The sequence below is a fragment of the Molothrus ater genome, chromosome 2, assembly GCF_012460135.2.
Source record: "Molothrus ater isolate BHLD 08-10-18 breed brown headed cowbird chromosome 2, BPBGC_Mater_1.1, whole genome shotgun sequence".
NCBI lineage: Eukaryota > Metazoa > Chordata > Aves > Passeriformes > Icteridae > Molothrus > Molothrus ater.
The window spans coordinates 41,470,985-41,484,703 of NC_050479.2; the positions used below are offsets into that span (position 1 = coordinate 41,470,985).

A 13,719-nucleotide genomic window follows, 5' to 3' on the forward strand; every position below is an offset into this window, starting at 1 on the left:
TTGAAAATATAAATGTTTTCCATTCAGCAACTGAGAAGTTCTTTGGCACTTAAGAATGTCCTACATTAAAGCACAGAAGCCTGAGGTGATGCGCTCTCTCCTGTTTTAGGAAATGCATCTCTGAAGAGGAAAGTCATACAGGAGACCCAGGCTTCAATGTTATCTGTGGAGAGAAGACTGGGTGGTGTCCTAGGTTGACTATATGATACTTTTAACCCCGGTCGTCTTGTTCTGTTTATGCTGAATAATAAGTTTTGCACCTTTAAGACTTGTTCCAGAGAGGGAAGGGGGGAGAAGAGAAGTGCACACTTTGTTTCAGACACTGCACTCACTCCTCCACATTCCTGCTCCTGGACTGTGTTGTCTGTGGATGGACAGACAGCGGGACAGAGCTCTCCTTTTGTTTTAGTTAGTTTTAGCTAGCTGAAGCAAAGAAGTTCCCTGGACTGTGGGGTTATTTTTTCCTTTTCTTTGGACCTGTTTAAACCTGCTCTGGACTGAACACCCAGGGGAGCACACGCAGCTCCACCTGGGGCCCACCGGGCCGGGCCTGGCCACGACATTTCCAGCACTGGAGGGACTGATCAGAGACTGAGTGAGCTCAGCTGCAACCCATGAAAAGGACTTTCTGAGTTTATCATCTCTTTTGGAGCAGCAAGGGGTTTTATTGTTTAATATTGTTTAGGTTTTACTGTTTAATAAACAGTTTTTTTCCACTTTTCTCCAAGGAGGTATTTTCTCCTGGACTGGTTGGGGGGAGGGGCCAATTGAATCTGCTTTTCTAGAGGAACTCCCTTTGAGGGTTCTCTCCCAAATTTACCCTGAACCAGAACAAATACGTTTAGTGGTGGCCAGCGTGTGGCTAGAGAAAGTGGAAAAAACCTTTATTGATTGCATGTTGGTTGTGCTTGCTCTGTAGTGGGTTAACGCAGTCAGTAGCCGTGTTGCTTGAATTCATAATGTCTCTTGTGGTGGAGGCCTTCATACGGTTCTGGTCTCTAGACTTTTTTGAGGTTTCAATACCTTTCTGGTCACTAGGATTATTGTCTCTAACACGCAGTTTTTACAGTAGAGGGACACAGATTGGAATAGCTATTGTGCTGAGCTTGGTGATAAAGATTTATAAGGCATTTACAAAGATATTAGAGTCTATTTACGATATGTATGGTTTACGGTCTCTTCATCCTACCCTGCATCCCAGTTCCAGTAGTATGTTTTGGGAATTTATTAGTAATTGCACCCAGTTTGTTAGAGGAGGAGAAGGGAATGAGGCTTTCCAGCCTTTCCTTTCCTTCTTCTCCTTTGAATCTGTTAAGTCACTTTTTGAGAATGTTAAGTTTCCTCTGAATGTTAAAGAGACCATCTTTCTGGTATTTAATCTGGTAAACTTCCTCTATATGGTCTGCAGCTTCTCTAGAATGAGGGCTGAGATGTCCAGAGGAGCTGATGAGACCCCTGACCCAGAAGAAGACCCAGGCGTGGAAAATCCTGAGTGGTGTGGAGAATGGGAAAATATAGGTCAAACCCTGAAGGAATTTTCTGACCCTGTAGACTGGGGTTTTCCACGTGAACAAATTCAGCACCCAGCTGAGGTGGGGAAATACCTGAAAGAGAAGTGCCATGATGACTCTAAAGAGAAAAGGCTCATTGCAATAAGCTGGGCCTGGCCTACGCTTACCGCACACTGCTAGATACTGTCACGCAGCAGACAGAGGCAGGGGGGCAGGGAGATAAATCAGCAGCTACCCCAGTCACTCAGGCTGCAGCCAACACCCCAGCTACTCAGGCTGGACCTAAACCAGATAGTGAGCCTAAGCCACTGGCAGTTGCTGAAGGAAAGAAGCACATGAGCAAAACCAATCGGCCAGTGACCAACAATGATGATCCAGGGGAAGGACCCTCGGCACCAATTACTGATACAAAAGTCAAAGTTAACTCAACTGACAGCATCAGAAGCCACTATTGAGTCCTTTTCCCTGAAGGACCTTTGTGGCCTAAGGAAGGATTACACTCAAAGACCTGATGAATCCATAATTAGTTGGTTAGTCCATCTTTGGGATGCTGCTGGCGAGGCTACAGTTTTGGATGGCAGTGAAGCGAGGCAGTTGGGATTCCTTTCACATGATCCTGTCATCAACCAAGGAATGATGAGGGGGGCTAACCCTCACAGCCGCTGAGCACGGGTCCTGGGAAGTGTAGCCCAAAAATACCTGTGTGAAGACGATCTCTATATGCAGCAAACTCAGTGGAAAGACATCGCTACCAGGGTAGGGAGGCTACTGATGAAAGTCTGTCATGTGGATGCCCATGTCCCCAAGAGTAGAGCCAATGAGGAGCACCAAAACAATGAGCAGGTAGACCAGGCAGCAAAGATAGAGGTGTCAAAGATAGACTTAGATTGGCAACACAAGGGAGAGTTATTCCTAGCTCAATGGGCCCATGATGCCTCAGGTCACCAGGGCAGAGATACCACCTATAAGGGGGCATGAGATTGAGGGGTGGATTTAACCATGGACAGTATTTCACAGGTTATCCATGACTGTGAGACGTGTGCTGCCATCAAACAGGCCAAGCGAGTGAAGCCCCTGTGGTACAGTGGGTGATGGTCCAAGTACAAGTATGGGGAGGCCTGGCAGATTGACTACATCCCACTGCCCCAGACATGCCAGGGCAAGCACTACGTGCTGCCCATGGTAGAAGCCGCGTCTGGATGGTTGGAAACCTACCCTGTGCCTCGTGCTACAGCCCAGAACACCTCCTGGGGCTGGAAAAGCAGGTCCTTTGGAAGCATGGTACCCCTGAGAGGATTGAGCCAGACAATGGGACTCATTTCAAGAACAGCCTTATCAACACCTGGACTAGGGAACTTGGAAACTTGGGAACTAGGGAACTAGGGAACTTGGCATTGAGTGGGTGTACCATATCCCCTACCATGCACCAGCTGCAGGCAAAGTGGAGAGGTACAATGGACTGTTAAAAACCACCTTGAAAGCATTAGATGGGAGATCTTTCAAAAATTGGGAGCAGCATCTGGCAAAAGCCACCTGGTTAGTTAACACCCAAGGCCCTACTAACTGAGTGGGCCCTGCCCAATCTGAGCCTTTGCATAGAGTAGATGGAGACAAAGTCCCAGTGGTATGTGTCAGGTGTTTGTTAGGGAAGACAGTTTGGATCAATTCTGCCTTGAGTACAAACAAACCCATTTGTGGGGTTGTTTTTGTTCAGGGACCAGGCTGCACATAGTGGATAATACAAGAAGATGGAAGAACACGATGTGTACCTCAGGGACATCTGACTGTTGGGTGAGACCTATGTGTAAATATCACTGTTTGCTGAATGTTATTACCACTGTCTGTGTATAGCTGTATATTGGATGTATAATGTATGTGTTTGTAGAGTTAGAATATAAATTAGTTGCAGTAGTAAGCTGACAATATGGGGATAAAGGGTGGAATGTCCTAGGTTGACTATATGATGCTTTTATCCCCAGTCGTCTTGTTCTGTTTATGCTGAATAATAAGTTTTGCACCTTTAAGACTTGTTCCAGAGAGGGAAGGGGGAGAGAAGAAGCGCGCAGTTTGTTTTCAGACACTGCACTCACTCCTCCACATTCCTGCTCCTGGACTGTGTTGTCTGCGGATGGACAGACAGCGGGACAGAGCTCTCCTTTTGTTTTAGTTAGTTTAGCTAGCTGAGGCAAAGAAGTTCCCTGGACTGTGGTTTTTGTCTTTTCTTTGGACCTGTTTAAACCTGCTCTGGACTGAACACCCAGGGGAGCACACGCAGCTCCACCTGTGGCCCACTGGGCCGGGCCTGGCCACGACATTTCCAGCACCGGAGGGACTGATCAGAGACTGAGTGAGCTCAGCTGCAACCTGGGGAGGGGACTTTCTCAGTTTATCATCTCTTTTGGAGCAGCAAGGGGTTTTATTGTTTATCATCTCTTTTGGAGCAGCAAGGGGTTTTATTGTTTAATATTGTTTAGGTTTTATTGTTCAATAAACAGTTTTTTTCCACTTTTCTGTAAGGAAGTATTTTCTCCCGAACCGGTTGGGGCGAGTGGCCAATTGAATCTGCTTTTCTAGAGGAGTCCCTTTGGGGGTTCTCTCCCAAATTTGCCCTGAACCAGGACAGGTGGGTTATAGGAATCCACTGGGCACAGCCAGAGGTCCCTCAAGTACTGGCACAGGGACTGAGTCAAGTACTCTGAAAAGGTGGGGTTCTGAAGCCCTGAGTTGCCTCTGACAATACCTCAGTTCCAAGCATTTGATTTAATTTGAGTCAATGAAAAACCGAAGGGAATACATTGACCAGCCTCTAAACCAGCAGTGTCCCATGGCACCCACTCCAGGGAAAGCTCTTAAGGGTAACTGGACACTGTAGGACTTGGTGCATGTGGGATATGGGGAGGAATCCCATGTGCAGATCTGTAATAAAATGGCTGTGCCCACCTGGTATTTTGCTTTGCATTGCAAAACTGCGTGTAAGTACTATGAGAGATAGGGTAACACATGCATTAGGGGATTTAATATCCCTACTGACTGTGGAGGGATTTATTTTCTCTACCAATGCCAATGTGACTCTTACTTGCCTAGCCAACCCCATGTAATAACCATAGGAGAGATTTTTATGTACATATATTTTTCCTCTACATTTCCCCATACTCATTCTCAAGGTATTTGCTTAGCTTCTCTCCTCTGCCTTGCACTACTCCATGATGGAAAAATAAATATTCAAGAGCTTAAATCTCACCAGTGAGAATTTCAAAATCATCAGCTTTAATGATTTACAAATTCAGCACTTCAGTCTCCTTCTCCTACCCTCTGCCTATCACAGCTGGTTTTGCCAGGTCTCCTTTTCCCTCCTGCTGCAGGGACTTGTGAAAATGAAATTGATTGTATCTCTGAACTTTGAATGAAGCTCTGGTTGTAGCATGACTGCTAAAAAGATAAGAAGAGGTACATTGGCCTTCAGCTCCTCAACATATGCCAGAGGGAAGCTCCCCTCACCCACCTCAGTGCTCACAAGGCAGACCAAGGTACAAAACCTGTTTGAACAGAGATATTTTAAGGCATTGGCTGCATACCAATTACTGCTGAGTCCTATTCATTTTGCAGTACGCTCTCTGCTGCTATGTAGCAATAATCAAAGAAAGCTAAAAGCAAAGTGGAGATAACAATCTATCCTGATGTGAGTATTAGAAGATGAAAGAGCTTTGTTATTAATGTCCCAATAACAAGCTTTGCATTCCTGTCCTTGCACCAGCTGCACCACACTAACAAATAGCAGAACTTTCTACTTTTCATGTTTCCTGAATGATTTTCTTCAAATGAGGACTACTCTGAGTGGCAAAAATCTGTAAAATTGAGTGAAGAGAAGAAAAAGCAACATTACTCTTGTCTAGATAGCAGATTTAGACAAAAGTGAAAAAAATCTCAGCACTGTAACCTCTGTCCTTGTCCAGTGAGAAGACAGAAGGAAGGCTCAGAGCACAAAAAAGACAATTGCAGAGGTGCTGTCAAATTGCCAGGTGTAAATGAGCTAAAAAGGAGGACCGGTCTGCAAGATCTTTTATTTTCCTGTAACCCTGAAGATTTTAAAGCAGTGTCAGAATCTGTCTTTTGTAACCTGCCACCACCTTCTCCAAAACTGGCAGCAGTCTCTGAAGGCTCCATCCTCAGTGTTTTCCATCTGGCTCCATGCAGTCTAGTCCTGCAGTTCTTGGACTCCCTTTCTATATCTTCCTGGCTGCAGATTCCCCAGTAGGCACATCTCTTTCCAGTCTGCCCACAACTCTGGACTACTCTGGTTCAAGTAATTGGCCAGAGCCAGACAGCCTGCATAGCAAACAGCAGTAAATAGTGATTCATTGCGGTTTAGATTCTTGGATTTTCAGAGCATGTAGATTAAAACCGTGGAATCAAAGAGCTCAAACAGAAGACAATATTCAGCAGCAGGAATCCTTGAAAACCACTTCAAAATCTTTAACCTATATGTCATCTCTGAGATCCACAAATCGGGTTTCACAGGGTGATTCTGCCTCTGGGGGGTTTCCTATGGAACTTACCATCTTACCGAAAACCCTGGATTTTGCTCTGTATCTACTGCAAAACTGCTGCTGGAGCTCCCTGTGGGAAAAATGTCGTGGATACATGGGAGTTAGCCACCTCCTTCAGTTCATATCTGTTCTGCCAGAGGCTACTTCATGAATGGCTCTGCTGCATATGAATAAATTCATTTTCTAACTTGAAACCATCCTAACAATAAGGCATGGCATGGCTCTGACTAACTGCTACCTAGGCTGAACTGTTTAATTTATTTTATTCATTAATTTTTGGTGTGGGGGCAATGATAAGCAATATAAGAGATTCCAAAAGTATAGAGCCCTATAGAGTAATGATGTTTCATGACCTCTAGTGCATTACCAGACTTCTCTAGAAACCAAATGTGTTTCGGGCTATATTGTTTGAGTGGAGAGCAGACTCAGTCATCTAATGTCAGAAAAGAGGCCATGAGCTTGGAAATAACCTTGCCACAATGGAGATGCAAACTGTGAGAGTTTGAAGAAGAAACCTTTTATTATCAAGATTTGACATCCTATTCCTATGCATATACAAAAGACCCCATGCTGAAATCAGCATTTCAGTCAGTCCAAATTGTGATCCTTCTGCCTGCAAAAAAATTGACAGTACTTTCAGAAATTAAGCCACGGGAATTAAGCCGTTAATAAAAGTCTGAGAGAAATTCTGTCTGTGTTTCATGGCCATCTTTCCCAAATTTGAGCTTTGATCCTACTGTATATTTCCTTCCATATTGACACAACTATGCCAATGTTGTTTTGACTTGGGTTTTCTAAGTTACCAAATGGATGCTGTATTCATTGAACAGAAAAGCTCAACAGAGAGGTGGCTTAGCCTAACAAACATGGATCAATCATACCTCCCTTCAGTTTGCACTTTTCCTAGAAGGATTTGCTTGCTACAGGAAAGTTCTTTGGCACAGTTATCCTCCAACCTTAATTGGATCCTGTGTTCTGTTTCTAGCTGTGGTAGAGTTACTTTTTTCCCCCTAATAGCTGGTCCTGTGCTGCGTTCTGTATTCAGAATGAAAATAATGTTGATAACCTTCTGATCTAGTTTGTGGCTAAGTAGTGTTTATCAAAGACTTTTCTATTTCCGTGCTTTGCCAGTGAGGAAGTGCACAAGAAGCCGGGAGAAAACAGAGATGAACCAAAATAGCCAAAGGGACATTCCATACCACAGACATGCTCAGCATATAAACTGGGAGGGACATCGTCTGTGTGGGACTGATTGCTGCTTGGAGATGAGCTGGGCATTGGTCAGTGGGTAATGAGCATTTATACTGTCCATCACTTCTTTGTCTTGGGTTTTACTCTTCTCTCTCTTTTTCCTATTGTTATTATTGTTACTGCTATTGTTATTGTTATGTTTTGGTTTATTTCAATTATTAAATTGTTCCTACCTCGGCCTATGGGTATTACCTTTTCCTGATTCTCCTCCCCATCCCACCGAGGGTGTTTGGAGAGTGAGTGACCAGCCGCATGCTTACCAGCTGGGGTTAATCACGACCCTGGTGACTCTATCCCTTTGACCACCAGGAGGATCCTCCGGCAGAGTCCCCTGTGGCTGACCATCGGCCAGAAGAAAGCCGTGCCGATGATTTCTCCCTTCCTGATGACAGCTGAAGCCGATCACCCCGGGCTGACAGCCCGGCCCCTTCCCTTGCGATGCCCCAAAAGCGCACACAGCTGCTGCTTGCCCGGGCTCTGGGCACAGTTCAACCTCTCCTCTCCTGCGGCTACTCCCCCGCGGGCAGGCGGGCGAGGCTCGCCGCCTTTCCAGGGAGCCGGGCGGGCGGCACCACCCCCGGGCACGGCCGGCGCTTCCCCGGGGCCGCTCCTGCAGCACCATGGAGAGAGGAGCGCGCCCGCCTCCCCCCGGCCCCGCGGGACGGCAGCGGGCGCGGCGGGGCAGGGCAGGACGGGGCAAGGCTGGGCAGGGCAGGGCAGGACACGGCAGGGCAAGGCAGGACGGGGCAAGGCTGGGCAGGCTGGCAGGGCAAAGCGGGACAGGACGGGGCTGGGCAGGGCACGGGAGGGCACGGGGATCTGCCAAGCAGCAGGGAGCAGGAGCGCAGTCTCCATCCTCAACACTCATGCAGCCTGACCCCCTGCAAACCCACTCAGGATGGGTGTAAAGCCGTGGTGTTGGCTCCTGGGGGCTTTAGCACTAAGTGCCCTCCTCTGAGGCTGAGGAGAAGCCTGGCCTTGGCTGCCATGTGTATATCTGGCTGCTTGTTGATTCGCACCAACAAATGCATAGTGTGCTTTCCCTGGCAGTAAGTTTCTGTCAAGTAAGGGACACTCTCATGTCAGTCTTTCCTGCTCTAGAGGCTGAATTCTCTGGCAAAATTGCTAGTGTCACCCTGAAGCCCAGCTAGAATTGCCCCCCACACCCTGATGAACCCAAATGGTGCTTGACTATGCAAGGCTGCTCTGGGTAGAGGTGCTGCAATAGCAGTTTTCTTTTATCAACTTCCTTCTGCTGCTTATCTGCATTGCAGTGGCAGTATCATGACAAGGCAGCCCTGATGTGACCCAGAACAGCTGGGCATTGCCTGCGCCATATTGGCTACAATCAGGATAGCACTATTTGCCACATCAGGCTCTGCCAAAACAGGCACTGACAAGATGCCAGCAGGAGATCTGAGGCTCAAAAAAGCAAAGGTTCAAGGAAGCAGATTTCCCCTAGTTTCTTGTACACCTCCCTGAACTCATGGTATGGAAAACCAGAACATACAGGAGTCATGGAGCAGTGCCATAACCAAGGCACACAAAATGCCAAACTAATTGTTTGAAGAAGCCTAGAAGCTGTCATGACAGACTGAGGAAGTGTCATAGAAAATGGACGTAGACACAGCTCAGTTGGCTAGTTATAAGTCTTTACTTTATGTGAATGAAACAGCTCTGTGTAACATCACCGAGGTCAAATTACCTAAATAAAGTGTCTAAGTCATGCTTGATAGCTAAAAGATGGTTCTTGTAAAATCTCAGTAATTCTGTTATTGTAAGAATTCTGAATTATATACATGAGAAGAATGACAAAAGAGGTTGACTGTTACCTGTGGAGCACTGGGGAGTTAGCAGGAGGCAGGCTGGGTGCAAACTCTGCCATAAAAAGTCAGTACCTTTCTGGAATTCATGACTCCAGTGTTTCGATTCTCCAGCTCGTACTTTGAAGGCTCTTTATATATCTTTCTTTCTGATAAGGACTGAGTGGTTAATCAAAGGTTACTCTTTTTGAAAAAATGTTGTCTCACTGCTAGTTTTAATTTCTGGCCTTTATTGGCTGTGTGAGTTTATGCTTGTGAGTAATGGTCTCTTGATTTTAGTAGTACAATTTCAATGGGTGTATCTGATGCTCTGATAATCATAACCAAGTTAACTGAAGAGACAATGTTCCCAGATAATATTTAGCTTGAAGCTTGTTGTATTTGTGTCAGATCTGATGAATGACTTTGTTGCATACTTCTCCCAAAGCAGTTGATTTAATAAAAGATATTGCTTCTTTCCACAAATATTGCCTTAAATGACTGTAGCTACAATGCTATTACTATTCAGGATCTCCCTCTAAGATCTTTCATCTGAATGTTTCAGTCACCGCAGCAGAGCACACCGTGGCTGGACATGTGAATGCACACGTACATTTGGCAACAGCCCAGCTAGCTTTGGGTACTGCTAGCAGTGTGGCCCTGCTAACCCAGACTTCCAGAAACATGAGCCCCTCAACATCTGTACCTGGGCTGGGTTGCAGAAGCTGAGCTCTCACTGCCTTTCCTATGCTCCTGTCAGCACAACTAGTCCTCAAGCTGAAAGTCGGTTCTGGCAAATATCGGCATACTGCCTATGACTGCTGGGTAATTCTGCTCAGAGCAAGGCCTCTGGAATATGTTTGTTTCCTTTTTTGCTGTGAAAAATAAGGGGAAAAAAGCCCCTTAAAACTTCCTAGACCCCCTTTAGAAGCCTCCCCTGCAAAATCCTCACAAAAATTGCAATTAAACATTTAACGATCAAATGAATCTGCTTTGGAGTAGGAGTGATTTACTACATTAACATAATACTGTTGCTGCTACTGTTGCTGTTACTGCTAATACTTTCTGTAGGGTAACCTGAAAATGGAAAGATAGGAATGGAATGAGGAACTTGTGCAATTTGTCTTTGGCTATAGGAAAATTTCCAAATCAGTTCCATAAAAAGATGAACGTGCAGAAGAAAAGGTATATTGCTAGCCCTCTGTGGCCTCAGTATGCAAATTATAACAATATCTTGAAGCTCTGAGAACAGAGAGTTCATTACTTCTTTAATCTGAGAATTTTATCGTTTTACAATCCATGACAGAGTGACAGGGCAAAGCCCTTTCCCTGTTGAACTCTTGTTTTCCTTGGATTATCAGGAGTTTATGTTTAGCAGGTTTTCCAAACTGAATCCTCACTCTTTCCCAGTAGTGCTTGTGCTACATGTAACATTATCTTTTGCTGGTGCATGCATTGGCAAGTTAAAATTAGACTTCCTAAATGTCATTACATCAGCTTGTTACTCTCTTGAACAAGAGTGTGCTACTTTAATTAATGAATTTCTACTCTATATTCCTCTAAAAAACAAACATGCAAAATCTTACTCAGATGCTTAAGTATATATTTAAACAATGCATGCATAACATGCATTTTCTGTTTGTTCAAATTTCAATATGCCAGCGATGAAGATAATAGTAACAATACAAAGTGGCAAATAGATTACATCAGATTATTCTGAAAGCAGATTTTGTGCTACTAACAATAGCAATAATGGTACTTTCTAGTTCCTTTACATTGCTTTAAACAATGCCCAAGAAGAAGAGCTGATGTTCTTCCTTTAAATCTTGGCAGAAATAATGCATAAATGGTTATTTACAAAATATAATATTCACTTTTCAAAAATATATATGAGTTTCTGTGCCTTTTAAGTAATTTTTGATGAACAACATTCTTTAAAAGAAATAAAACACTTCTTATCAATTCACATTTATCACGGGTGATGTGTGATGATTTGAAATGGCATCACAAAATATGTAGAGAAATTATGTCAAGTTTTATCTCAAAATCATCTGTATGTGTAAGAGTTGATCTGTATGTCACAGCATGTAGTCTGATGTGTCAGGGGCATGAAAGGCAAAAAAAGGCAAGGATCTGGAACATCCCCAAGCTTCCAAGCTTCCATATATGTGTGAGTCTACGACCCTATCTAAGTAATATACCCTATGGTAACAACCACGCAATGTTACATTTTCTATGTCACTCAGCCACTGGCTGTTATTATCTTAACAGAACTGTACTTCTTTCTGGTCTCATAAAAGGTTTGGCAGACTGGTTCTGTCTAGCCTGGGTTTATTTTCTGGCTCCCTAAAATACTGCTGTCTTAATGCCTTTTCTCCTACTCTAGTCTGACTCCATCTTGCTTGTGTGCTGTCCACCCCAGGGAGAGCAGTCCTTCTGCCAAGGCCCTCATGAGTGCTTACACACAGTTTCACTGAAAACACTATTTGGCCTACTATCACAAGGCTTAACAGTAAACAAAACCAAACCTCTTCATTTACTGCTTTACACACTGAGAGAAACACAAAACACATTGTATGGTACACTTACAGCTAGCTCCTATCTCTGAGAAAAGCTGTTTCTGACACAGGGCAAGAAGCCTCCATTCGCTTCTATGCTCTGATAGATGGCCTACAAATCTAGAACTTTCCATTAAAATGGACATTCTGAAACAGCACACCTTTTATCTTTAAAGTTAAAATGTTAGCCCGTTATACAAGCAAGTATATACATTAGTACTTAATTCCTGGTATATGAGTATTTGCACAGGATGCATATATTCATGGATGTGGTTATTTGCTTTCTGATTTTTTCAGATACTAAAAAGAGCACTGATAACTGTCACAGACCTTGCTACCGTTCCCCCTCTCACCATCCAGCAAGCACAATGCTCATTTTGCCATGGAAATTAGAGCTGTAAGACAATTTTGTCATTTCTCTGCTCACAGTGGTTTGATACTGACAGTTTATTATTGGCACTATGTCCAGTATACTTAGCACATATTACCAACCACAGAGTAGAGCTTTCTCTCTTTCTTGGAATACATGTCATTCCAGCAAAGTTGTTTCTGATATTCTGCCTGCAAAACCGTTTACTTATATTCATCACAATGCTTTAAACAAAATCTCTTGCACAAGCCAAAATAATCTCTTACTCCTCAGGCTCACATCTTGCAATACACATGGCTTTCCATAAGTTCCAGTTAAATTATGCTTCCTTACCTTCTACTTTGAAGATGGTAAGGTGAGGTCTGCAGTGAAAAGCCCCCAGTGCGTTGCCGGCACAGTTCATCCAAAGACCCTGGAAGACCCAGGTTGCAGTGATAACAGATGATGCTCGACTAGTGACCTTCCACTCATTTGATGCAGTAGCAGCAATAGCAGCTCCCAGTCCACAGAAACAAAATATGAAAGCTATGATCTGTATTGCCAGCATGTTTCTCTGTAAACCAGGGACTTACTAATGCCACTGTGTGGAGAGAAAAGCACTTCAGTCACGTGTGTAAGCAAAAAAGCATAACATAAGCAAATTATACTTGAACAAGTTCAGTACCACTTGCTACAGAAAGTTAATGTGGCTGAAAGAAATTTTCATGGTTGAGTGATTTAAGAAAGGCCCTAGGCATTATGAATATTTAGAAAGAAAGTCAAGGTACAACTTTATAGGAAATAATTACTAGTACTTACTTACTAATTTCTAATTGTAAAAATTAATTGTTTTCATTTTTTTTCCAATAAAGTATTCCAGTTAATGCTTAATTTTTAGTTAATTGGAAACTTACAACCATTCCATCTAGCAAAAGAGGTTCAGAGTCCAAACTGTACAGCGCTATTTAACGGATTACCACAACATTTTAGGAGGATCACACAACACTTGAAAAATAACTCATTGAAAGGCTGTGAAATTAATTCAGGCATAACCAGCCACCACGCAAGCAGCTCTAAAACTGGAGGAGGTAGTGTCTGTGGGTATATTTGTAGAATAGCAGATCGAGAACAACAAGAGAAACAGCGAGTGTTCCCTGAGCAGTGATGCAGCTGCAGCAGTCAGCAGAATGAGCCTCGTGCAGCCCCACTGAGACTTTTCACTTGGTTGTTGTAGAAAAGGTACTGCTTCTTACATCTGCATGAAATACATCGTGCAGGAACATCTGTCCCACCACTGACTGCACTCCTGCAACCTCATGCCATGAAGAAACCTCAAAGTATGCAACGGACTTAACAAAATGTCATCTTTAAAGCAGCAGGCACTGACAATACCACACAGCAACAGCTATTCTAACTCAATTCCTGAGTATTCAATCATAACTGACGTGGGATACACACAATTTTGTAGACATGTGCAGCCTTTACTCTTTTGAAATTCCTACTTCCAGCTATATTTATACTTTTCCTAGTACTTTTGTTCTCCTCCCTAAAGAAGGAGTAAACTCCTTTTCTCTTTGGTGCTAGTGTTTGCCATTTGGTGACATGGAATTACCCTGGATATTGGGTGTAAACCCTCACTTTTGACAGTAACAGAGGTCTATATTTTTCCTTTTGGATACTTCTAGTGTTATTTCTCTCTGT

The 13,719-nt window shown here is 43.8% G+C and overlaps 1 protein-coding gene across 1 annotated transcript in view; it reads right to left on the reverse strand.

The window, feature by feature from the left end:
* The window catches only part of CLDN10 (claudin 10), a 58,032-nt gene extending 45,446 nt beyond the window's left edge, over positions 1–12,586 (reverse strand). Inside the window, exon 1 of the mRNA XM_036379286.1 lies at positions 12,373–12,586. Coding sequence (XP_036235179.1) covers positions 12,373–12,586 — 214 coding nt within the window. The remainder of the gene's footprint in view (positions 1–12,372) is intronic.
* Between the last annotated feature and the right edge of the window lie 1,133 nt (positions 12,587–13,719).